The sequence below is a fragment of the Euprymna scolopes genome, chromosome 25 (genome assembly GCF_053919585.1).
Source record: "Euprymna scolopes isolate OS-2025 chromosome 25, ASM5391958v1, whole genome shotgun sequence".
Taxonomy (NCBI): Eukaryota; Metazoa; Mollusca; class Cephalopoda; order Sepiida; family Sepiolidae; genus Euprymna; species Euprymna scolopes.
The window spans coordinates 85422020-85448458 of NC_136506.1; the positions used below are offsets into that span (position 1 = coordinate 85422020).

Below are 26439 nucleotides of genomic sequence, written 5' to 3' on the forward strand. Positions count from 1 at the left end.
AAAAAAAAAAAAGAAGCAAACAGAGACTTGATTCCAAATATTTCTCATATGTTATATCGCCCCCCTTTGTTTTTCCTACATAACGTAAATTTCACAGTGTATAAGGATTATTTGATACTGGAGATATTCATAAGCATACCCTATTTCCAAAAAATGGGGAACCGTAGCAGCAAGTTTTAGTCTCCCCTCCATCAAGCCCAATTTACTGCACAGGTACCCCTTCGTGGGTATACATAGTCTGTCAAAGACTGAAGGAGCCCATTTGTATATATATGTATATACATATATGCATATATATATATACAAGTATATGTATATGTACAAGTTTATACAAGTATATGCATATATACAAGTTTATACAAGTATATGCATATATACAAGTATATACAAGTATATGTATATATACAAGTTTATACAAGTATATGTATATATACAAGTTTATACAAGTATATGTATATATACAAGTTTATACAAGTATATGTATATATACAAGTATATACAAGTATATGTATATATACAAGTTTATACAAGTATATGTATATATACAAGTTTATACAAGTATATGTATATATACAAATATATGTATATATACAAGTTTATACAAGTATATGTATATTTACAAGTTTATACAAGTATATGTATATATACAAGTTTATACAAGTATATGTATATATACAAGTATATGTATATATACAAGTATATACAAGTATATGTATATATACAAGTTTATACAAGTATATGTATATATACAACTTTATACAAGTATATGTATATATACAAGTTTTTACAAGTATATGTATATATACAAGTATACGTATATATACAAGTTTATACAAGTATATGTATATATACAAGTTTATACAAGTATATGTATATATACAAGTTTATACAAGTATATGTATATATACAAGTATATGTATATATACAAGTTTATACTAGTATATGTATATATACAAGTTTATACAAGTATATGTATATATACAAGTTTATACAAGTATATGTATATATACAAGTTTTTATAAGTATATGTATATATACAAGTATATGTATATATACAAGTTGATACAAGTATATGTATATATACAAGTTTATACAAGTATATGTATATATACAAGTTTATACAAGTATATGCATATATACAAGTTTATACAAGTATATGTATATATATACAAATATATATATTCGTTTACATGATTTGATTTATTCAGTGTTGTCCATCCGAGCAAAGACCTACCTCATCTTTAGTGCAATAAGAAGGACTGTTGCTGCCAACCACCATGTTATGAATGTCAAGCTGAGACAGGAGACCTTTCATGAAATTTTCGTAAGAGAGACCGGTGATTTGTTCAATCACTTTACCCAAAACCAAATAACCAAGGTTAGAATAGCTGTGCCGTTTACCTAGGAGAGAAAAACAACAACAATAATAATAATAATAATAATAATAATAATAATAATAATAATAATAATAATAATAATAAGACATGTAATTCTTTGAAAATAAAAGATAAAAATAAAAATTAAAAAAAAAAAAAACTGAAACAAAGATCTCTCTTCTTAAATAGACAGTATTCCAGAAAAGAAAGCCCAAAAGAAAAACGAACGCCGACTGAAAAGAAAATTGCGTTCCACCGTCCTTTTCTAAATAGGTGTTAAATACAAGCGTATGCACAACAAACCAATTAGGAGTTTGGGATATATACACACACACACACATATATATATATATATATATATATATATATATATATATATATATATATATATATATATAAGGTTGGCGCAAAAATAATGTCGTTTTTGGACGTTTAACTTTAAAATATTATAACTCCTTTCATAATAAACTTTATTAATCGAAATAAGAACCATTAGAATCGAACATTTTTGCCAACGGGGAAACAAGTTTCTTCATCCCATTATCACAGAAATCTGGAGTTCTGGAAGTGATGAAATCATCGAAGGCCGATTCGGCATCATCTCGATTTTTGTAGCATTTTTCACGCAGAAAGTTGTTGAGATGCTTGAAAAAGTGATAATCGGTGGGCGAGAGGTCCAGTGAATATGGCGGATGAGGCAGAGTCTCATAGCCCAATTCATTCACTTTCTGCAAAGTCAGTTAAGCAACATGCGGGTGAGCATTTTCATGGAGGAGAATTGGTCCCTTCATATTGACAAATCCCGGGGACATACTTTGAATCTTCTGGTGCATTCTGTCAATTTGTTGGAAGTACTTCTTCCCCGTAATCATTTCGCCCGAATTCAAGAAACTGTGATGGATGAGACCAGCCACAGACCACCAAACAGTCACCATAACCTTTTTTGGTGCAATTTTGGCTTTAGGAAATGTTGTGGAGCTTCTCCGGCATCTAACAACTGTGCCGGACATCGCCTGTTGTCATAGAGGATCCACTTCTCATCACACGTCACAATCTGCTCGAGGAATGGGTCTTTCTTGTTGCACAGAAGAAGCGTAGAAAACACCTCAAAACGATGGTATTTTTTTATTATCGTTGAATTCATGCGACACCTATTTATCCAACTTTTTTTAACATCCCTATTTGCTTTTAATGGCGAACAACTGTTGAGTGGTCGACCTCGAGTTCAACAGCAACTTCTTGCATGGTTTTGCAAGGATCGGCTTCAATTAAGGCTTTCAAATATTCATTATTAACCGCAGTCGGCCGGCTATGACTGTCTTCATCTTCGAGGTTCTTGTCACCATTGAAAAATTTCTTTAACCACCGTTGTGCGATATGTTTGTTAGTGGTTCTTAGGCAAAACTCATCATTGATATCACGAGCTGTCTCAGAAGCTTTTCGGTCTAGTTTGGACTGGGAAAAGAAAATCGTGCGGATTTGAATTTTGTCCATGCTGTCGAAAAACCTGCAAAAAATGGATGAAGAGATTGAGAACGGTAATGAATAACATGATTTAATAGAGCGAAAAAACGCTCTTCAAAATGATATATAACATGGCAAACTATATATATATAATAATGAATTAATTCAGAAATCATATATAAAAGTAACATATGTGAGAAAACGATATTGTTTGTGCACCAACCTAATATTAAAGATTGCCCTAATTACCTCCTTTCACTATAATTTAAGGTGCTTCTATATTGAATGAACGAAATTTGAAAGTCGAAATATTGAATTTAAAATAGAATAAATGGTACCCATGTGATTGTCATGTCGCAAATAGTAACACATAAAAAAAAAATTATGGAAAACGATTATGTAGAAAAATAATTATTAACGAAAAACAGTTTTTGATGAAGTGGTGGAATAAATTTTATCCTATATTTTGAATTATGTTCATTACGTGACATAAGCAACAGAACTTAATTATCTCCCCTATCAACTGGTCTCTTTTTTTTTTTTTTAGTAAGCATAATATAATGATTTTGTTATTTCACAAATTTCTTTTTTCATTAATAATTATTTTTCTACCTGATCGTTTTTCTTAATTTTTGGATATGTTACTATTTATGTTATGAAAATTACGTAGGTACCATTTGTTTTACTTGAAATTGAATATTTCGATTTGTTCATTCAACATAAAAGCACATGATTTAATATGTGTGGTATTAAACATCACCTTAATTACCTCCCTTATTGTATTAAAGACTGCCTGAATTATCCCCCTTTACTACCAGTGTAATACATGCTATATGATGTGGTGTCCATAAAGATTATCTATAATTTATGTGACCGAAATATGTAGATAGGTAACTAATTCCTACTTCAGTCACATAAATTCTTTCGAGTTGAAAACAAAATACACACTCGAGTTGGATTATTTTGTGCTCTTTCTTTTTCCCATGACAAAGACGCTCGCCTTTGCCTACTTAAACAGCAGTTGTTGTTGTTGTTATTGTTGTTGATGTTCTTCTTCTTCTTCTTCTTCTTCTTCTTCTTCTTCTTCTTCTTCTTCTTCTTCTTCTTCTCTAACCAACAATAATAGGAAAGCATCCAACAACGAAAAGACTGTGTTAAACAAACAAACAATCCGTCATTTCATACTGCCACCTCAGGCTCCTAACAAATTTTCATAATCACGTTCTTGTAGTAATTGTCTGTATTTTTGAGATGAGGTGTTTTCATTGATTGAGATTGTCGGACTGACTTCCTCATCTTGGTTGTTATCGTCACAACGTTTCGGGTGTTTTACCCTCTGGCCTTCATCGGTCGAGACTCCTAACAAACGGTTCCCCAGTTCGATACAAAACACCTGATGAAGGCTGGAGGGACAAACGGCCGAAACGTTGTGATGATAACAACCAAGATGAGGAAGTCAGTCCGACAATCTCAATCAATTACGTTCTTGTAGCTGAAATATTTCCCTACAACCGTTGTGTTATTCATAAGACTGGCCGGATCTGGTTTGTCTGAATTTGTACAATTATGCGTGCTTCCACAATCAGACGTAAACAAACAAAAACCCCTCTTGTACTTTTAATAACAAGTAACGGGAATAATTAGAACAATGTTTATTCTTCAGTGACAACACTGACAGCAAGGAGGGGTCATAAAGTGGCGGTAAGATGTGTGTGTAAAATGTCCAAGATATAATGTGTTTGCTCTCTTTCCATGGTTGCTTCTTCTCTCGATTGTCTTTCTGTTTATTGGGACGGATGACATCAGAACATTCTACCACATATTTTTTTTTTTATTCTTTGTCCGATATGTCGGTCAGTCTCAGCTGATGCCAAATCCCTGGGAATTCTGCTTCCCCCATTTTGAACTGCTTTGAAATCATTGCCAACGCACCTTGATCTAGGAACGTTGCCCTGACTAACTTTCCTGGATTCGACTTCTATTGACGTCATCTTTGCAAGCCCATATAGCCAATTGTTCTCTCTAGAATTATCTCTTATTTGCATTTCCACTTCCCCTTCTGTAAGACAACAGGCACATGCCAACCATGGCCGCTTATTGCTATGTGTTTCAACACCATTACTAAACAGAAAAAACATTTTTATTCAGCTATGTTGGACTCCCAACAGCACCTTAAATTTGCATAATACCTAATGTCTAAATCATTCTATTTCCTTACTTGGCTACTTATTCCTTATACACAATACGGCACAATCATGTTGACACACTGATTCTTGCCAGATCACCGAAGTTAAGCAATGTTAAGCCTGGACAGTACCAGATGGGTGACCATTTGGGAAGGCGAGGCATTGTATGTACTTCAAGGTAAAATACCAGGTTGGGAAACTGACATGGTCTACCCTTCTCTCAAGGGTAGATGAGACTCTTCAGCCGTGGTAGGTACCCCATCTAGTGATGGCGTCACAATAAAAAATACCCTTGATAGCCCTAGCGAAGCATCAAGTATTCAGCTATGGACAAGATTTGATTTACACTACAAAACTCTTATAGTGTGTTCAATCTCAGCTATGGCCGCATGTGTGTGTGTGTGTGTGTGTGTGTGTGTGTGCATGCGTATATTCCTCTATTTCTCTGCACCGTTATCACACACACAGGAAATGTTTCTGACAAGGATCACAAAGGGGTCAAAGGATTAACTGCTGAATCGTGATAACTGAAAACCTATAAAGTGGGTGGACAGGACGTCATGTGTTCTCAGATTGATTGGATAATTCTGGGAGAAAATAGCATCTCACGGGAAGCACCAATAGATTAACATGAAAACGTTAATAAAAGAGAAAAGTTCAAGTATAAGCGTTGATAGTTGGGGAGCTTAAGAACCCCCCCCCCCCAGGGGTCTGGAAGGGACCGAGTGACTATGCTAGATAGCTAATCGTTTCCGGGTGACGCCAGATACCCCGAGGATTTAAAATAGAGAATATGAATATATATATTTTATTTCATGTCAAAATAGATATTGTTTGAAACCAGAGAAATATATTTTGCAGTGAAAGTTGATGACAGGAAACTTGGAGCATAATATTGTCTGGCCTTGGTGAACTCAAAGTCGGATGTCAGAACTGACATCTGATCTTAGGGGGTCATGGGAATTAGTATGTCTGTAGAACTTAGATCTCAGATTTGGGAATTGCACACACGCAAAAATCTTGTGTTTTATTTCGTCACGGCACCAAACTGTAACCCCATACTGATGAAGCTTGGCTAGGACCCCTGTTTATCTGGAAATCTCGGCTTGTATCATCTAGTCGTTCTCTGAGGGTTGTTACATTTAATCCTGTATGCTGAAAGCGAATATCAAAGCTGCAGGCAGGAAGAAAACAGACTCGTGAAACTCTAGTCTACAGAATTAATTTCACAAACTTATGTACAAATATTTTTACAATTATCGTTCAGTTCTTAACAAATTTTCAAAGTTTCAAATCTCTTTTCACAGACAACGTCAGATGGGTGGATAAGGAGGAAGAGGAATCACGTCTTCAGGGACGGCGATCTCCACACGATCTGTTCTCCCCGAAATCAACAAGCAATCTCTCGAAAAACTCTGACTAATTTTCGCGCGGCAGTAGTCTATATAGTGAGGTATGTGGATGGCGTGGAAGTTTCCCTAGCCAATCAGATTTCACCACGAAATAGAACCCAAGATATTTTGTGTGTGTGCAATTCCCGAATCTGAGATCTGAGTTCTACAGAAGTGTGTTTCCCAAACGTGACCAATTCACATGGCCATGCACACGTTTTTTCCAAACACACTTTTGACAACAAAGAATTCTCAACTAAACTATTTTTTAACAATGTATTTTTAATTTGTACTGTTCATTCTTTTTAGCTAACATTTTTAATATTCAGTTTTGTAAAAGAATGACCAATCAATTCTTTTTACAATATAAACAATATCTAACTATTTATAATAGAATTTAACAATAGACCTTTTTCACATTCCTTTTTCTAACATTCTATTTCTTAACCTTGCTTACAAGGTTCGAGTCTCGGCTTATCCTAATCTCATTTACACTTATCTAATGTTCTTCTTATTTACATGGAAAGGGGACAGCCCTTTTTCCTGTAACATTTATACCTTGTATTTCCAACAACACATTTGTTTTTTATAAATATTTAAACAATTCATTTCTCTTTCTCTGGCCGTGCATGACTTTTTCATCCCTGCTGTGACGTCACTCACATATTTCAAACACGTGCGTTTCTCATCACATCTTGAACTCTGTCTCGAACACCATTTTTATGAACACCAGTCCATTTCGAACATCACCTTACCAGACACTACTCCACCTTAAATACCTGTGTCCTTTTATTTCTGTTGTGACGTCATTTCGTGCAACTAGCTTGATCATTTGCATATCTTTATGCAAGCTGCTACTGCTACCAGCGTCAGCGGCTCTGTTACGGCAAGATGTTTTATTTTATTTTTATTTTAATCGTATTTTCAGAGATGACAAAAATTGTGTGTATATAGATTCTTCTCTGCAGTTTATATTATTTTATTTAAGAGCTTCATACAGGAAGTCAAGAAAGTAAGACAGTTTGGTTCAGGTGGCATGTTGTAGGGAAATAGAGTTTAGTCCAGGTGCTTTGGGATCGTCTCTTATCTAAACCGCAATGAGTGAGAGACGAGCCAGGAAAAGTGACATTTCTGAACCTTGCTTACAAGGTTCGAGTCTCGGCTTATCCTAATCTCATTTCCACATATCTAATGTTCTTCTTATTTACATGGAAAGGGGACAACTCTTTTCCTTATAACATTACAAGCATGATCAACTCAAGAAGGAGAATTTAAGATTTTTTAACAAGTGTGCATAAAATTGTTAGCTTTTCATTCATATGTGAAAGACTTGTAATGGACATCTGGGGTTTGTGTTGTACTGCAGTCCACAATTAACCGATATCGACTGAACTAGTGAAAACGGTAAGATGTGTTTCAGTTTATACACGTGACCCCTTAAGGAACAGATGTAACAGTCATAAACACTAACATTTATTTTCTCCCTTATAGAACTGCCCCTGTGAGGTGGTTAGGGCACTCAATCAGCCTCGCGGGCGCATTAATTTCAAAATACCCATGAGACGAGCCAGGAAAAGTGACATTGGTGTCTTGACAAGTACTGTTTATATCTGTGTGGCAAAATAGAACAGGGTGGAAACAAGAAAATGCGTTAAAAACATAACTCTGTTCTTTTTTTACTTCTTGAACAAAAAAAAAATCTTTTATCCTTGAAAACGACTCAAATAATTTACAATTTAGACTGACAGTCACGCTATTTATAAAAAGTTTTTTAACAAAAATCTTTATATAATTAAACAATTTTATTTATTTTTCAGACTTAGAAGAAATATTAAAATAAAAATCAATCTTTTATAATTGTAAATGACTCAAATAATTTTCAATTTAGACTGACAGTAACTCTATTTTTTTCTTTTGTTTTACCAAAATTCTTTATATATTTGAATAGTTTTATTTATTTTTCAGATTTAGAAGGACTATTAAAAAAAATCTGGATCAAACATAAAACAAACAAAAGTTCATAATGGATATTAGCAATCGTAATCTCAACAAATTCTGAAGCAAATGAAAAATTCCTCATGTTGTATGACAAATTTTCATGAAAATATATTTTATTTGAAAATTGAAACAAGAATGACGTATATAAATGGATACGTTTGGAAGTCTAAAAACAACGTATCCATTTATATACATAATTCTTATTTCAATTAATATACAACGCTTCAAGTGCTGGTAAAGAAAAAATATTTTTTCGTTATTATATTTTATTTTTTTACGTTTAATAGATGCTGGTGTGGCATTTGAAATTTTTCTACCTATATATGTTGGTGTGGCATTTGAAATTTTTCTACCTATATATGTTTATGTGCCATTTGAAATTTTTCTACCTATATATGTTGATGTGCCATTTGAAATTTTTCTACCTATATATGTTGATGTGCCATTTGAAATTTTTCTACCTATATATGTTGATGTGCCATTTGAAATTTTTCTACCTATATATGTTGATGTGCCATTTGAAATTTTTCTACCTATATATGTTGATGTGCCATTTGAAATTTTTCTACCTATATATGTTGGTGTGCCATTTGAAATTTTTCTACCTATATATGTTGATGTGCCATTTGAAATTTTTCTACCTATATATGTTGATGTGCCATTTGACATTTTTCTACCTATATATGTTGATGTGCCATTTGAAATTTTTCTACCTATATATGTTGATGTGCCATTTGAAATTTTTCTACCTATATATGTTGATGTGCCATTTGAAATTTTTCTACCTATATATGTTGATGTGCCATTTGAAATTTTTCTACCTATATATGTTGATGTGCCATTTGAAATTTTTCTACCTATATATGTTGATGTGCCATTTGAAATTTTTCTACCTATATATGTTGATGCGCCATTTGAAATTTTTCTACCTATATATGTTGATGTGCCATTTGAAATTTTTCTACCTATATATGTTGATGTGCCATTTGAAATTTTTCTACCTATATATGTTGATGTGCCATTTGAAATTTTTCTACCTATATATGTTGATGTGCCATTTGAAATTTTTCTACCTATATATGTTGATGTGCCATTTGAAATTTTTCTACCTATATATGTTGATGTGCCATTTGAAATTTTTCTACCTATATATGTTGATGTGCCATTTGAAATTTTTCTACCTATATATGTTGATGTGCCATTTGAAATTTTTCTACCTATATATGTTGATGTGCCATTTGAAATTTTTCTACCTATATATGTTGATGTGCCATTTGAAATTTTTCTACCTATATATGTTGATGTGCCATTTGAAATTTTTCTACCTATATATGTTGATGTGCCATTTGAAATTTTTCTACCTATATATGTTGATGTGCCATTTGAAATTTTTCTACCTATATATGTTGATGTGCCATTTGAAATTTTTCTACCTATATATGTTGATGTGCCATTTGAAATTTTTCTACCTATATATGTTGATGTGCCATTTGAAATTTTTCTACCTATATATGTTGATGTACCATTTGAAATATTTCTACCTATATATGTTGATGTGCCATTTGAAATTTTTCTACCTATATATGTTGATGTGCCATTTGAAATTTTTCTACCTATATATGTTGATGTGCCATTTGAAATTTTTCTACCTATATATGTTGATGTGCCATTTGAAATTTTTCTACCTATATATGTTGATGTGCCATTTGAAATTTTTCTACCTATATATGTTGGTGTGGCATTTGAAATTTTTCTACCTATATATGTTGATGTGCCATTTGAAATTTCCCAGAAGGAGTATTTTTTTTAAAAATACGTATCAAACATAAAAACAAACAAAATTTCCCTTCACAGTAGAGATTATCAATCTTTATCTCAAAAAATTCAAACACAAAAGAAAAATTCCTCATTTTGTGCAACAGACTTTTATGAAAATATATTTTATTTTTATGTTTGATAGATCGAGTTTCAAACAAACAAACAAACAAACAAACAAACAAACAAACAAACAAACAAACAAACAATATTGGGTGTTTGTAGAAAAATAATTCCAAAATTCAAAATAGAATTTATTGAATTATCGAGTTTTCTCGTATGTTTTAATGTGGAAGAGCTGTGCGACTAATTCAGTATGGCAAAGTGACTTATCTCCCTTCACTTAAATTAACTTAAATTAAGAGTCCGGCATTTTTAAACATAAAATCTCAGAACATAATTGTGAATCATTTTTTATTTTATTTTATTTAATTAAAAATACATCTACTGGATCATTTTTCATAATTTTTGGAATTTATACTAATTTTGACATGCCACGTAAGTACGTAATAATGTTTTTCATCTGGAATGCGATGGTTCAAAAGATCATTAATCTATACAAACATCCTGATTTTTTTGCGCAACAAATTTTTCACGAAGACATGTTTTACGTTTTTGTTCTGTTCGAAAGAGTTGCATTTAAAAAATAAGCAAACATTAAATTTACAAGCAGTTTACACAGCTCGTATTCGACGAGGAATAAAGCCCGGCAATTCAATTTCTATCGGAGACGTCTTTATTTGCAGTCTGCCTACTTAACGATCGGGGAATATCCACGGATGGATTTGGCACTTATCAATGCAAACATAGATATTGACATAAACACCCATGCAAGTGCGTACCTAAGATAAAATGTTATTAATAGTACTATAGATAAGTGCTGCGTTCACTCAAAGTTATTCTAGAAATAATATTTCCCCCCCAGGAATAGTTGCATTGATTTACTTCTGCAAGAATCGTGCCCGGGTACGGAGCAAGATTTATTAGTCCTCGCACGAAAGAGCAGGGCACAAAATGTTTTAAATAATAATAATAATAATAGAATAACAATAACAAAGACTTTCGCTGGCGAGGACTACTATTGAGCGTAACCAGTTATACACTCCTTTTGAAATTTTCATCTCTATTTTTCTCGTTATCTACTGAATATTTTTGATGAAACCTATATGAAATATGTTCCCTATTAAATTGTAAAGATTTTTCTATTCTAAAAGAAGTTTTAAAAAATTTAATCTAAAAAAGTTATTTTAAAGTTTTTGCTAAAAAAAATTCAGATTTTCTCATTATTCAGACATGTATGACAAAGAGGGAGTTGCAAAAACGAGTTGTGGTGTGAGGAGAAATACAAACTGAAACAGAGAGAATATTCAGACCTGTAATAATACAAAGAGAGGGTTGCAAAAATGAGTTGTGGTGTGAGGAGAGATACAAACTGAAATAGAAAGTAGGAGAGTTTTTATAAATGCATGCAAAACCACATTCATTTTTTTTTAAATCCAAATTAATAAATTAAATAAAATATAATTTTAAAAAGATACGATACAAGTTAGAAAAGCATTTCATCCAAGGCATGAAAATTGTTAAACAAAATGTTTTTACTGTAGGCTTTAAAAATAAAGGTACAAGATTCAATTTGAAATTTATTTATCTTCAAAGTGCACTTTTATACATTTTACAAAGTAAGATATTAAATTTTTATACATTACTTTTTTTTTTCAAATACCAATTGCAATGGCTAATAGCATCCTACCTGAAAAGCCATTGAGCTCCTTGGGCTACCATTCACAGGTAATATGAATTGGAAAAAATGTATAGAAGACATTGCCAAGACTGCTGTAAGGAAGGTAGCCTCCATCTATCATGCTAGAAAACTTCTCACACCAGCCAGAATCCTATATCTCTACAAAGCCACCATGAACTCTTGCAGAGGATATTGTTGTTATATCCGAGCCTTTTTTTATTTACAAAGGAGTTACAACATATCAAGGCCTAGAAGCCACTCAAAGATAAGGTTAATATGTGTATTGTAGTCATTGGGCCAATTGCGTAATAATCGTTTATAGCGGTAATTTGGTATGATTAGATTATTTACGAGGATGGGTCAATAAGAAATTGTTTACATTGGACTTGAAGACGATGGTATTGTAGTCAGCTGGAAAGCAGGCCAGTGGAACAGAGTTCTACAGTTGGGAAGTCCCAGGAAGGAAGCTTCGTTCATGCAATCCATATTTAGGTTTAGACACTGATAGAGAGTGGAGGAATTTATTGATAGTGATTTTAGCTAGACGAGTGTTTTTATGAAAGATTGGTGAGGGGGGGGGCATAGATTGGAGCTCAGTCGAACACTTGCCATGAAAATAATGACAGAGCAGAGACAGGCTCGCAACGTCGCTTCTGTAAGAAGTGCATCAACCACTAGCCTCTCCTTTTCCAGATAGCCCACCCCCTCCAAAAAGAAAGCCTCTAATTCAATTAATCCCACACTGTCTACCAAACTCTAGCCAGTGTCCCATCATTGCAAGTGTTGAATCTCTGTGCTTTTATAAGTATTTCAATGGAATGTGTGCTGATGAACTGGTGTCCCTTTGATGTAAAAAATCTCTGAGTGACCTGATAATCAGCAAAATTCCACCTCTTCACTGTAGAGACCTCTAAATACTGGAAGTTTCTTTAATTGTTATTGAAACGAATTAGGTATTTTAGAGAGCTAAAATATTTATGTTAAAATTTATTTAATAACTTTGGAATTTTTTAACCTAAACGAAAACTTAGAATAACAGATCAAAACAAAAACAAAGATGATTTAGTGGTGACGTCAGATAACGAACAGAGAGTGAAAATTGTAATATAGACGTAGTCAGTTAAAGAGGTTGAGTTGGATATTTTTTTTTTTTTACACAGTGATCACCACTTATCAAGGCCCAGAAGCAACTCAGGGATAAGGGTTATTGCAAGTACAGTACGTTAGTGTGGAGATTTGATGAAGTGTTTACTTAAGGGGGCAGTTCATTAGGAATTTGTTAACGTTGGAATTGAACACATCCAAGTTGTAGTCAGGTGGGAAGCAGGCAAACGGAACAGAGTTCCACAGGCGTGCAGTTCTAAGAAAGAAACTTTGCTCATGGAATTGATTTAGGCACAGATAAAGAGTGGGGGAAATTTTTCACAGTGGATTCAGCTAGACGGGTGTTTTTCGTGAAAGATTGGCGAGGGGGACCAGAGATTGGAGTTCTGACGAGCACCTACCATGGAAATAACGATAAAAGAAGGATAGGCTCGCAACGTCTCTTCTGTAGGAGAGAGGTTGCATGGTAGAGAAAAGGGCATCCCCCACTAAGCCACAAAGTCTATTTTGTACTCTGTCAAGGCAGGATAGGCTGTTTTTAGCAGCTCCTGCCCAGATATGGCAGTAGTATTCCATCCTTGGATGTACTTGGCTTTTAGATAGACACGAAGGAGAGTTAGACCAGGTTAGATAGCGGACAGTAATAATGTTATCTGTATGCTGTGGAAGCTACTAGGCACAGGAAATAGCAAGAGTGCAGAAATAAGGAACTATGTGCAACTCCAAAGACGAGGGACATCAGGAAATAAAAGTTGTATGAAAATTATCTTTTCTCAGAAAACTTTACAGCTTAAAAACCGTCAGTCAAGACCAACTAACTGTAGAAGGTATGTCTTTCCCTTTTGGCCTGAATAACCCCCACAGAAACTATTTGTAAATTGTTATCCATGTTTGTTGAACTTGTATATGTGTGAGAGACAGAGCGATAGATTGAGAAAGAGAGAGAGAGAGAGAAACAGAGAGAGAAAGACGGAAAGAGACAGACAGAAAGATAAACAAACAAACCTTCTCGCTACACTCAACCACACTGTCGTCAATACGTACAGTAATTAGACACGTTTTCCTCCGTTGACATCTCGCCAGCTAAGATTGATTGAAAAACCTTGGTCGGAAATCATATACTTTCATCAACTTCTGCCGCAATGACTTCTAACCTTCATTCAGACACGACCCTCGTTATGCAACACACATGTTACGATTTTAAACAAGTCAGATTAGTGCACAAAACAAAAGAAAGAAAACACAATATTGAAAACAGGATAAACGCCAGCTAAGAGAGATAAACTGACCAGGTGCAAACTGCAATTTTTTACTCATCATGTATCGGAGGGTTGTGTCCTGGGCTGTGGCTTCTTTCTTCCGAACAACTTTGTCCAGATTCCAAAACACTGCATCACCAACCCGATCACGGTCCCATCCTGCACTGTGCTGAAGCAAATGGTGTACAGTGATTTGGTGAAGGCGTCGGTCTCCTTTTGCTGTACGTCTGTAGTTAGATAAAATTCCTGGATTGAAAATATAATTAAAATAAAGGTGTTAGATACAGACATTGAATTACCAAGAAACCTTCTCTACCACCAATACCAATGGCCAAGAACACATTGCCTGAAAATACTTCTTTTAAACTCTTCGGCCAAGCGTTTACAGGGAATATGAACTGGAATAGATATATTGAGAGCATTGCCAAGGCTGCTGCAAAGAAGGTGGGCTCTCTCTACCGTGGCTAGAAAATTACTTATGCCTGAAAGTATCCTATACCTCTATAAGGCAACCATTCGCCCATGTATGGAGTACTGTTGTCACATTTGGGCTGGTGCATCTGCTGCTTGTCTCTCACTCCTGGACAGGGTTCAAAAGAGAGTCGCCAACCTGATAGGTCCTGAACTGTCATCTAGGCTTCAGCCTCTGTCCTATCAACAAGATGTTGTATCCCTCTGCCTGTTCTACACATACTTTAATGGTGAATGCTCTGACGAACTGCAAACACTTGTACCTCCTCGACGTAACTAACCCCGACAAACCCGGCAAGAAACTAAGTCCCACCCCTTTACAGTAGAGATCCCTAGGTGCAAGAAAGCCTTTTACTCTAATAGTTTCTTCCTCAGAACTGCAAGTCTTTGGAACTCCCTTCCGGGATTCTGCTTTCCCAACTGTACTGATATACAGAAGTTCTAGTGTAATGTGAACAAACATCTTTCTACTCATCTCCCTTCATAATTCCCCTGCAAATTATGTCCCTGATAGTAGCCCCCTACTTCAAAGTGACACTGTGCCTTGTTTGGGGTGAAAATTGAATTAAAAAAAAAAAATTTTTTTTAAAGTCCATATATACAGAGTGGAACAATAAAATTGTCGCCCTAGAAAAGACAACATGATTCCATTTTCGTTTAATGAAAACGTTTTTTTTTTTGTTGCAAACCATCTACTAGTTGATCTACTAGTTGATCAGTTGTGTACAACCCCAAGAGCAATAAGAGCCTTCTATCATGTCTGAAAGTGACAAAATGTTCAATGAGCGAGATCGCAGATGCACCACTGTAGAACTCATGTTCTCTACCGATATAAGTTATGACAACAGGACCATTGCCAGTAACCTCAAAATTCATTCTTGGGTTGCCATGAATAACAGAGACGTGCTCAGGATAATGAAAACAAAGTTTCTAGCCACGGTTATGATTTTTGGTGTGGTTTCAAGTGAGGACTACATCATACCACCTCACGTCTTTGAAGTCGGTTTGAAAGTCAACACCAAAGTGTACCTGGATGTGCTGAAGAGTGTGGTGATCTTGTACAATCAAGTGGCCGCTGGCAGACCCTGAGCAGCAGGACTCGGTGTCAGCCCACAAGTCCAAAGAGACCCAGGCTTGGCTTCAGAATGAGTGCTACGACTTTGTACCCTTCTTTCATTGGCCAGTCTCCTCCCTCGACCGGAATCTGCTGGACTGCTTCATTTGGTCAAGAACATGACCAACATGATCTCTTACAACACCAAAGCCAGCCTGATCGCTGCCATCTGCCAACTATTAGCCGAGCTCCTTCCGGTGCTTGTGAAAAAGGCATGCTCTCAGTTCCGGACCCGTATCGAGGCGGTGATTGAGACTGAACGCGGCTACATTGGATAGGTGTCAGCTCAATTACATAATCAAGTTACCTGAATTGATTTTTTTCGATAAGAGTTTTAAAATAAAGCTGTAGTGTGGTTTTCCTTAAGGCAACAATTTTATCGTTCCACGCTGTATGGAATGCAAGTTATGTATACCACTGTATTTCACAAAATCTCGTCTATACAGAGTGCAGGTCGGAGGTACAGTATGCATGTGATAACATAATCAAAATCCAATGTTTACGAAGGCGACTTTCGTTCCTACATTCCACTGCAAAGACAAACTGGTTGAAGCTCTGCCTTTGTACCCCCTACATATGCCTATTACCTCTGTAGCTTTCTAAATGAATAAAGAGTTCTTCGTCAACACACGGAAGAAAACCCAACCTCACAGGCAACTGTGGCTGTCAGTGAAAAATCTGATGATGCTTATGATCAGAACACATTCATGGATTAATGGATTATATGTCAGCACTAACATCAGCGCAGAAGGAGTGCAGCAAATTTGGCCTTCAGAACAAGATCACAGTGTACTATCTGTTCTGATGCTGTGTTTCACTTTTTCTATCCTCAATAAAGTGAGGGAGAGATCCTTCATAACTGGGACAATTTTTTTTTTTTTCTATCCAGAGTGTCATTTTTTGGGGAGCTGGATTTTCCCCACATTAAAAACTGACCTTGTGTCTAACTCTGCCCTCGTGGGGAGGCAAGCAAATAGGAACATCAGTGCAGAATGATTAAGTGCAGTAAAACTTTGTCTTGTTTCTTTAACTTTATTACGATGTTTACAGGCAACAATGACAGGTTTCATTGTCACATGACCATCATTGCATCACAACTACCATCATTGCATTACAACTATGCTGATGACACAACCATCTACGGCAACACATCAAAGGCTGTAAATGACAAAGTTCTCTCTGATTCTCTATCCTCTGATCTCGAGCGCGTGGTTCAGTGGGGGAAGATGTGGCTGGTTACCTTTAATGCATCCAAAACCAAACTCCTATCCTTACATCATCAACGCTCTGATCCCCAGCTGGCATCAATTGTGATGGATGGCTCTCGTCTGGGTGAGGCTCCGTGTTTTGACAAGCTTCTGGGTTTGACCTTTACTCCTGATCTGAAATGGAACACGTACATCAAGTCTGTTGCCAAGGTCGCTGGAAAGATGGTGGGATCCTTCTACCGCTCCAGAAGATATCTCACTACTGATGCAATTCTCTATCTATATAAAAGCCAAGTACGTCCAAGGATGGAATACTGTTGCCATATCTGGGCAGGAGCTGCTAAAAACAGCCTATCCTGCCTTAGAGTACAAAATAGACTTTGTGGCTTAGTGGAGGATGCCCTTTTCTCTACCCTGCAACCTCTCTCCCACAGAAGAGACGTTGCGAGCCTGTCCTTGTTTTATCGTTATTTCCATGGCAGATGCTCGTCTGAACTCCAGTCTCTGGTCCCCCCCCCCCGCCAATCTTTCACGAAAAACACCCGTCTAGCTGAATCCACTGTGAAAAATTTCCCCCACTCTTTATCTGTGCCTAAATCAAAACGCGGATTCCATGAACAAAGCTTCTTTCCTAGAACTGCACGTCTGTGGAACTCTGTTCCGTCTGCCTGCTTCCCTCCGGACTACAACTTGGATGTCTTCAAGTCCAATGTTAGCAAATTCCTAATGAACCGCCCCCTTAAGTAAACACTTCAGCAAATCTCCTCACTAAATTAATGTACTTGTAATAACCCTTATCCCTGAGTGGCTTCCGGCCTTGATAAGTGGTGATCACTGTGTAAAAAAAAAAAAAAAAAAAAAAAACAACTATCTTCATTGCATCACAACTACCATCATTTCATCACAACTATCTTGTTGAAATGAACATGACATAATAGCTTAGGTGTTTGAAAAATAAACTTCAAACGAATTTATTAGTTCCTGAAATACAAGGATTACAAAGTTGTGAAACTGTCAACCTGTTTTTTTAAAGTGGCGATTAGTACCATACGATTCTGCCCCCCTCCCCCCGCGTGTATGCGTTTTACTCTGAGAGTAATACGAGGTGCTTTCAATAATTTTCCAGACTTTTTTTTTTACAGGCATTTAAAATTGTCGCAGACTCTTAAAAATTCAGTATGTCATTGCTATACATCTTATGAGATGACTGACCAATTTTTATGATTTCAGATTCAAACGAACAGCAACAGAAAGAATTCGAATACACCCTACTAAAGCCTGATTGTCACGGCTGGTGAATTTCAAAAACACAATCTGGACTTGAGAACACTTTAGAAGAATGGTATGCAAAAAAATTTCCGTTTTAAATGCGGGAAAAATGCCACAGTAACATATGGAATGCTTCAAATTGCTTTTGGACCATCTTGCATGAACCGAGCATCAATTTTTGAGTGGCATCAGAGATTCAAGAAAGGCAGGAAGTTTGCGAGGGATATATGAGGAGTAAGGAAGTCAAAACACCAGAGTTGATTGGCCAAATAAAGAATTTCATGGATAAGAGCCGTCGTGTGTCTATAAAGACAATAAGTGCACAGTTTGATGTCAGTGTGGGAACTGTGCACACGATTATTTGCGAGGAACTGAAGATGCGGAAGATTTGTGTGAATGCACCAGTTCAAAACTCCATCTTTGTCACAGACTATTTGAGCAAGATTGGCACCGAGACAGTTCCTCACCCTCCCTATAGTTCAGACCTTGCTCCCTGTGATTTTTGGTTATGCCATAAGCTCAAGGAAAACTGTCGTTCTGAGACAATTGAGGACATGAAAGAAGTTGTGACAAGGGTCATTGACACACTCACAGAAGAGGACATCCATGAAGTTGTTCGAATGGTACAAGTGCTTTGCAATCGGAGGAGATTACTTTGAAGAGGACTAGAGTTTCATGTATGTACTATCAATAAAAGTGCTCATATAAAAAGAGTCTGAAAACTTATTGAAGGTCGATCGATCGATGCCTCCGTTCAGTCTCAAAAGACAAAGGATACCCCCTGTAGGGGCAGTTGCACGTGTAATTGTGAGGCAAAGGTTGCGCAATCCTCAACCACACTTCTCCTGAATCGGCATTGTTTGAGTCCAGTGGCAAGGAGAAGTCCAGGACGACTGGAAACAATGCCGAGATAAGCGGAGAGCACATACAGCACCTGGAAGTCCCAAATGATCACCCATTTAGTATTGACCAGGCTCAACGTTGATTAACTTTGGTGATCCAGCGGGAACCGGTGTGTCAACGTGATTGTGCTGTATTTATTGAAGAGATAAATTTTAAATATTCTCTTACATACATCTCTATTATTTCCTGAGATACACCAGTTACTAAGTTGTGAAAATTTGAATTTTTGAAAGTGGTGATTAGTACCATATGATTCTGGGGGCCTGCATATATGAACGTGTGTATACGTTTTACTCTGAGAGTTGTATATGACACCAAGCTAAACTTAAAATGTTCTCTTACACGCTGTGAACAAGGATAGAAACGTCGTAACTTTGCAACAGCAACGATCTAAAATAACAAAGGTATAGTTTTATGGGTTCCTTGGTTGATGGATTAGAAAAAAGTTAGGTTGAAGTGCTGTATTTGACGGCATCAGATTGAAATTGAATATTGAAACGAGGTGAAGGTGACCAAGTGGTTAACGGCACGGACTTGGCGAGAATCATGTTCCAGTTCTTCGATTGCACCATATTGTATATATTTGTATTCACACATGTGTAGAAATAACACCTTTAGTCGACTTATGCCTGCCAAGTTTCAATTTTTTTCAATTTGACCCTTTAGCAGCTATTTTTACCAACTAAAAACCAAATTGAATTTATTCCACAGGTACAAATCCCCTATATAAAATTGACAGCAGAGTTTGGTAGAGACAGACATATATATGCTAGCAGGCAACCTGGCGTTGCCTAGTTTAAAAAATATGCTTAAATATTATATTTTAATTTATGTGGATTTCGTATTTATTATTATAGAGAAAATTCTTTATTGATTATTATATTGTACCTAATATACGGTAGTGAGATCAAAACTAAAAATATATTACTTTGGTGCCATCAGCTAGAATCGAGACTAAAACATATAGCTCTCCAACATTATCAGTTAGCATATGACCTAAATCCATATGCTAAAAAAAAACTGCAAAATATAACGTTGTTTAACTTATGATCTTTAATTAACGCATGCGCAGAAAAACAAAACGTGTGTAGCCAACCTATACCAGGTGAAGGTCAATGTGTTTTTTTTAAATTTGGACCCCTTAGCAGCTATTGTACTGGCTAAAAAGCAAATTGAAAGTGTATTACATGTCCAACTACCCTATATATCAAATTTCAATTTTGTAGATTAAATATTCAGAGAGGAGTTTAGTAGAGACTTTTCACACACACTTTTATCTCTCTCTCTCTCTCTCTCTCTCTCTCTCTCATATATATATATATATATATATATATATATATATATATATATATATATATATAGTTGATTTATTATGTAAACATTATTGATTACATATGTGCATACATGTTTCAGTGGAATCCCACATCACGGAATTACACTTCATCAGACTAAAAAAGAATCAATATTGAAACGGGAGTATTTATGTAACTAATAATGTCTGTATAATAAACAGACTATATACCTGCTCTGTCCTGCATTGAGCACTATTTAATAATCACGAGAGTTTCATTGGATTTACATCTATCAAACCAATCAATACAACCATATATATATATATATATATATATATATATATATATATTATTTCTGTGTGTTAGAATCTTTTCATCTTAACACAATTATGCAGAATGTAGAAACTATGCATAAATAGAATTAAGCATAATAGTGAAATGAAACCAATCATCTAATAAGCAACCATAAAAAAAATGGATAAGTAATTAACTAACGTTTGTTTTTCCAAAAAATATGCAAATTAGTTAACCTTTGTGTAGTCTATAGCATATCCATTTTAAGAAGTTTGCTTTGATAATTTTTAAGCTATCCTTGGCCCTCAAAATCAACAGAATCCCCCCTTTTGAGTTGGCCATGTGCCTAAGTTTTTTGTTCAGTGTTGATTTTCAATGTATTTTTAACATGAATAAAGGATTTAATATCTCAACAGAAGTTAGACCATTCCTGTAATGATCCAATCCCTGTTGATTTTGTTTAGTTTTGTGCAGGTCTAAATAGGCCCACCCTCCCAGGTCTTGCCTTCTCTCTTTGAGAAGCGGTTAGTTTATTACTAATCGCCTGAGGCGCACTTACTGGGAAATGTACCTCCAGTTACACCCTGAGTGTACTGCACCTACACCCTAACCTCCGTAAACCTAAATATACAGTGACTGGGCAAAATTTCTTAGCTCAATTCCTAATACCTACTCAAACTATAATGTTATCCTGAACCCTAACTAACATAAAGTCATAAAAAAAAAAATGAAAAAACCTAAGGTAAAAGTCCTAATCCGCACTAACGCTTTTCTAACAAGCCTCCCCTCAAAACTGCTCCCACTGCATGCCCCTAAATCACTTTGAGAAGTGTAACTATTTATTAGATATATAACTTCTACAAACTAACCCTGTAACATTAACCAACAAGCCTCTCCACAAAACCGCTTCCACTGCATGCCCCCAAATCACTTTGAGGAGTGTAACTATTCATTAGATATATAACCATTACAAGCTAACCCTGTAACATTAACTAACCATGCGGTGTCGCAGAAATACCTGGAGTAGGACCCAGGTGCGGAGCAAACCCTCTTAGGGCTGATGGACCCAGCAGATCTTCCCAGATCACCCGTCTAGGAGAAGGAAAACTCTGAAACTAAACCAAAGGGGAGGGAGACCTCTCCAGTCTTGGACGACAACCTTCCTAGAGCTGGTGACTCAAACAAATTACCAGTCTGCAAACCTAAATTGCTTAAGGAGTAGATAGGCTCTGTGTATCGCCGGCTTCCATACTCCTTCTTTGCCTATTAGTCAGGTGCAGAGACACTATCACAGGTGAATCAACAAAACACTTAGTAGTAGATCTTGTTTCTTGTCTAGGGCATTGAATGCCATTCCCCAACTCCTGACACATCCCACCCCTTATAACTGGGCACTTGAGAGTACTTGAGTACCACGCATGCCTGTGCAATTAGATTGGGGTGATCTTCTTCTGATGGGCTGAGGGTACCGGATTGACAGTTCCTGGCTGCTGTTTCCGACTGGTAGTACAGGAGCCATAACTCTTTGGTAGCGCTTAGAGCGGCTGCTCCATCAACAGTTGTATAATATTGGGTTGTTTGTAGTGCCATGTCGCGCATGGAAAGGGACCCTGCACTCATCCCCGATGGGCTTTCCCGAGTCCACAGTCCTAGTTGAAGAAAGGTTAGCTAATTGGTCTGACTGTGTTGCATGTCTTATATCCTGCATAACCTCTTGTTCAGCTCCCCCTCACCTAACTGAAACTCTTTAAAAACATAATGACACTACAATAAAAAAATAAGCTCAAACCAGGCCTAGGGACAAACAAATTCAACTTGCCTCCTCCATTGAGGCTTGCATTCACTAATATCCGTGGGCTTAGAACTAATTTAGCTGATGTTGAAGCATTTCTCCTAACAAATACCCCGGATATCTTAGCACTAAGCGAGACTAACCTACACTCCTCCATCCCCTCTAACTACTTTAACATGCCTGGCTATCTCCCACTCTGCCGTAAGGACTCTGACAGACATATGCACGGACTTGGAGTCTACATTCGTAACACCCTCTCCCTGACTAGAGAAACAAATCTAGAAACGGACGATCAAGCCTTTATGTGCTTTAGACTAAACATACAGCACAACATTAGCCACTTTTATTTTCTCTACCGCTCTCCCTCGACCCAGGACTGCACCATAATAAACAAAGTCTCTGACAGTATAGACACAGCACTCTCCCTCGACACTAGCACCCAAGTCCATGTATTTGGTGACTTTAATGTTCACCACAAAAACTGGCTTGGATCCTCTACTCACACAGATGCAGCGGGCAGCACAACACATAGTTTTGCTATATCTCACTCCCTATCACAAATAGTTACGTTATCAACCCGTTTCCCTGTGACCAGCAAGAACAACAAGCATCACTTCTAGATCTGTTTCTGACTACAGTTCCCGAGGATTGTACAACAAATGCTGACAGCCCACTCGGGAACGCTGATCATGCAGTGATAATGGTAGAAATTGCCCTAAATTCTAGACCCAAAACTGAAGAGCCAGTGCTCAAAACAACGAGATATTATAAAAAAGCTGACTGGGAAGCCATCAGAGATCTTAATAGAGATGCCCCATGGGGAAATATTTTTTCTCTTCCTGCTGAACAGTGCGCAAATAAGACCACTGAATGGTTCAAAACCGCAATGGAAGCACATGTTCCCATGCGGAAATTTTATAGCAAGCCCCACTCTCCACAATGGTTTACTTCTACTTGCACAACTGTCATTGCTCAAAGGCAGCATGCATACCGCAGATTTAACCGACATAAGTCCAGTTCAAACAAACAGAAGTACATAGAAGCTAGAAATAATGTTAAGAAAGAAATAGCGACAGCCAAGAGAGAATTTACTGAAACCACTAAAAAACGCATCGAAGCACAAAAATTGGGAAATCGTGACTTCTGGAAAATCTACAACAGTGTAGTAAATAATGGGCAATCAACAATTCCCCCACTAACCAACAATCACGAGGTTGTTTGCTCAGCAACCGACAAAGCTAATATGCTTGCCAGCCGGTTTGCCTCGAACTCCACACTGGACCCTTCCAACCACTCCCTGCCTGACTTTCCTTTGCAGACAGACGCCACGCTAGACGATCTAAAAATCACCCCTGCTCAGGTACATGCTATCATAAAAAATCTTGACACTTCAAAAGCATGTGGACCTGATCTCATCCCAGCTGTGCTATTAAAAAAGTGTTCAGCCGAAGTAGCTCCAATTCTCTCCAAACTCTACAACAAATGCCTTAATGAATCCTGCTTTCCGGGCTGTTGGAAAACCGCTTCTGTGGTACCAATATTCAAGAATTCTGGTGAAAGAACTGACCCATCAAATTATCACCCCATTAGCCTCCTCCCACTTTTCGCCAAAATATTTGAGACCATAATTAACCATGCTCTAGTCTGGCACCTTACAGATGCTAAACTTCTGACTGACAAACAATATGAATTTAGACAAGCCCGTTCCACAGCAGACATCCTCACTGTAATCTCTAAACGTATATACCATTCACTGGACAAAGCGGGGGAAGGCAGAGCAGTAGCTCTAGATATATCTAAAGCTTTTGACAGGGTATGGCACAAGGGTCTCCTCAGGGAAATTAAATCATACGGTATCACTGGTAGAATACTTAGCATAATTAAATCCTTCTTAGATAAGAGAAAAATCCAGGTTGTCCTCGACGGTCGAACATCTAAACAGTGTGATATAAATGCGGAAGTGCCTCAGGGGTCAATTCTTGGACCTCTATTGTTCCTGATATTTATTAATGACCTCCCCGACAAAACTGCCTCTGAGATTGGTATATATGCTGATGACACTACACTCTATAACAGGCATGACAGGAAAACAAATGAACACATATCTAAAGAAATGGCAAAAACACTAGAGGATGACCTCCAATTTTTAGTGGAATGGGGACATAAATGGATGGTCACATTCAATGCTGCCAAGACCAAACTGGTTTCCTTCAATAACTACAAGAAACCTTCTCTGCCACCAATAGCAATGGCGAGTGACTCCCTGTCTGAGAGTACATCTTTCAAACTGCTTGGCCTAACGTTCACAGGAAACATGAGCTGGAACAATTATATTGAAAACATTGCCAGGGCCGCTGCAAAAAAGGTAGGCTCTCTCTACCGTGCTAGAAAACTACTGACACCTGAAAGTATCCTGTATCTCTATAAGGCCACCATTCGCCCATGTATGGAGTATTGTTGTCACATCTGGGCTGGTGCATCTACTACTAGTCTCTCGCTCCTAGACAAGGTTAAAAAAATGGCATCTAAGCTTCAGCCTCTGTCCCATCGATGAAACGTTGCATCCCTCTGCTTGTTCTACAAGTATTTTAATGGTGAATGCTCTGACGAACTGCAGACACTTGTGCCCCCACGACGCAGACACCCTCGACAAACCCGACAGGCAGCTAAATCCCACCCCCACACAGTAGAGATCCCTAGATGTAAAAGATCTTTCTACTCCAGTAGTTTCTTCCCCAGAACTGCTAGACTCTGGAATTCCATTCCAGGATCCTGCTTCCCTAACTGTATTGACATGCAGAAGTTCAAGTGCAACGTAAACCAACATCTTGCTGCCCAAATCCCGACATAGTGCCCCAGTAGTTGCTGACCCTGATAGTAGCCCCTACACCAAAGTGGCAATGTGCCTTGTTTGGGGTGAAAATGTAATTTAAAAAAAAAAAAAATGCCGACGGTGCTGCGCTGGCACTTTTTGCAGGTCAGAGTGCCCCTCTTTGGGAGCACTGACTTCCCAATCCCATTTTATAACCCTGGTGTCTAAGTTCTTGCAGTGTGAAAAAGCTAAACAACAATTTTTAAAAAGAAAAAGTAGGTTTTTAATATCAACTCAACTTTATAGGCATGGATATAAATCAAATTCACTGTCTGAGAATAAGGGATCAAAAAAAAAAAAAAGAAAGAAAAAAAAGAAAGAAGAATTTTACCTTTTGGTCCAAATACAGTTGATGCCAACTTTATTTGTTCTTGTTCTACCAGCTTCAGGATTCCAATAGCGGTCAATGTTTTACTGACACTGGCGATTCGAAACAAGGAATCAGGTTGCACTTCTCTTTCAAAACTTGCTTTGCCATAACCTACAAATAAAAAGGAAATAATTATATTTTGTCAATCTGGAAAAAAGAACAATTTTCTTCAAAATCTAAAACAACAATCACAAATATATATATATATATATATGAGGTTGGGCATTAGGCAAGTGATATACAAATTACCATTAGCGTATGAAGCGATGCTCTGTGTAAACAAATTGAGCTTAGGTACTTTGGATAATGTCAAAACATTGTTAATTCACTGCCCACTTAGCAGCAGCCATATAGCGCAACGGTTAGAAGCTCTGACTGTCATTTGGGCGATTGGGTTTCGATCCTGGCTTGAGGTAGTTGCTTGCCTAGCCGCACTGATGAGCTATGAAACAGCGAAACAGTACTGTATGTGGATAACTATATATATATATATATATATATATATATATAAAATAAAATA

At 36.7% G+C, this 26439-nt stretch overlaps 1 protein-coding gene across 1 annotated transcript in view; it reads right to left on the bottom strand.

Moving 5' to 3' along the window:
- The window catches only part of LOC145247476 (uncharacterized), a 66105-nt gene that overhangs the window by 17109 nt on the left and 22557 nt on the right, over positions 1-26439 (bottom strand). The window contains exons 3-5 of the mRNA XM_080109274.1: positions 25881-26030; positions 14365-14580; positions 1235-1401 (exon numbers count right to left, since the gene is read on the bottom strand). Coding sequence (XP_079965400.1) covers positions 1235-1401; positions 14365-14580; positions 25881-26030 — 533 coding nt within the window. The remainder of the gene's footprint in view (positions 1-1234; positions 1402-14364; positions 14581-25880; positions 26031-26439) is intronic.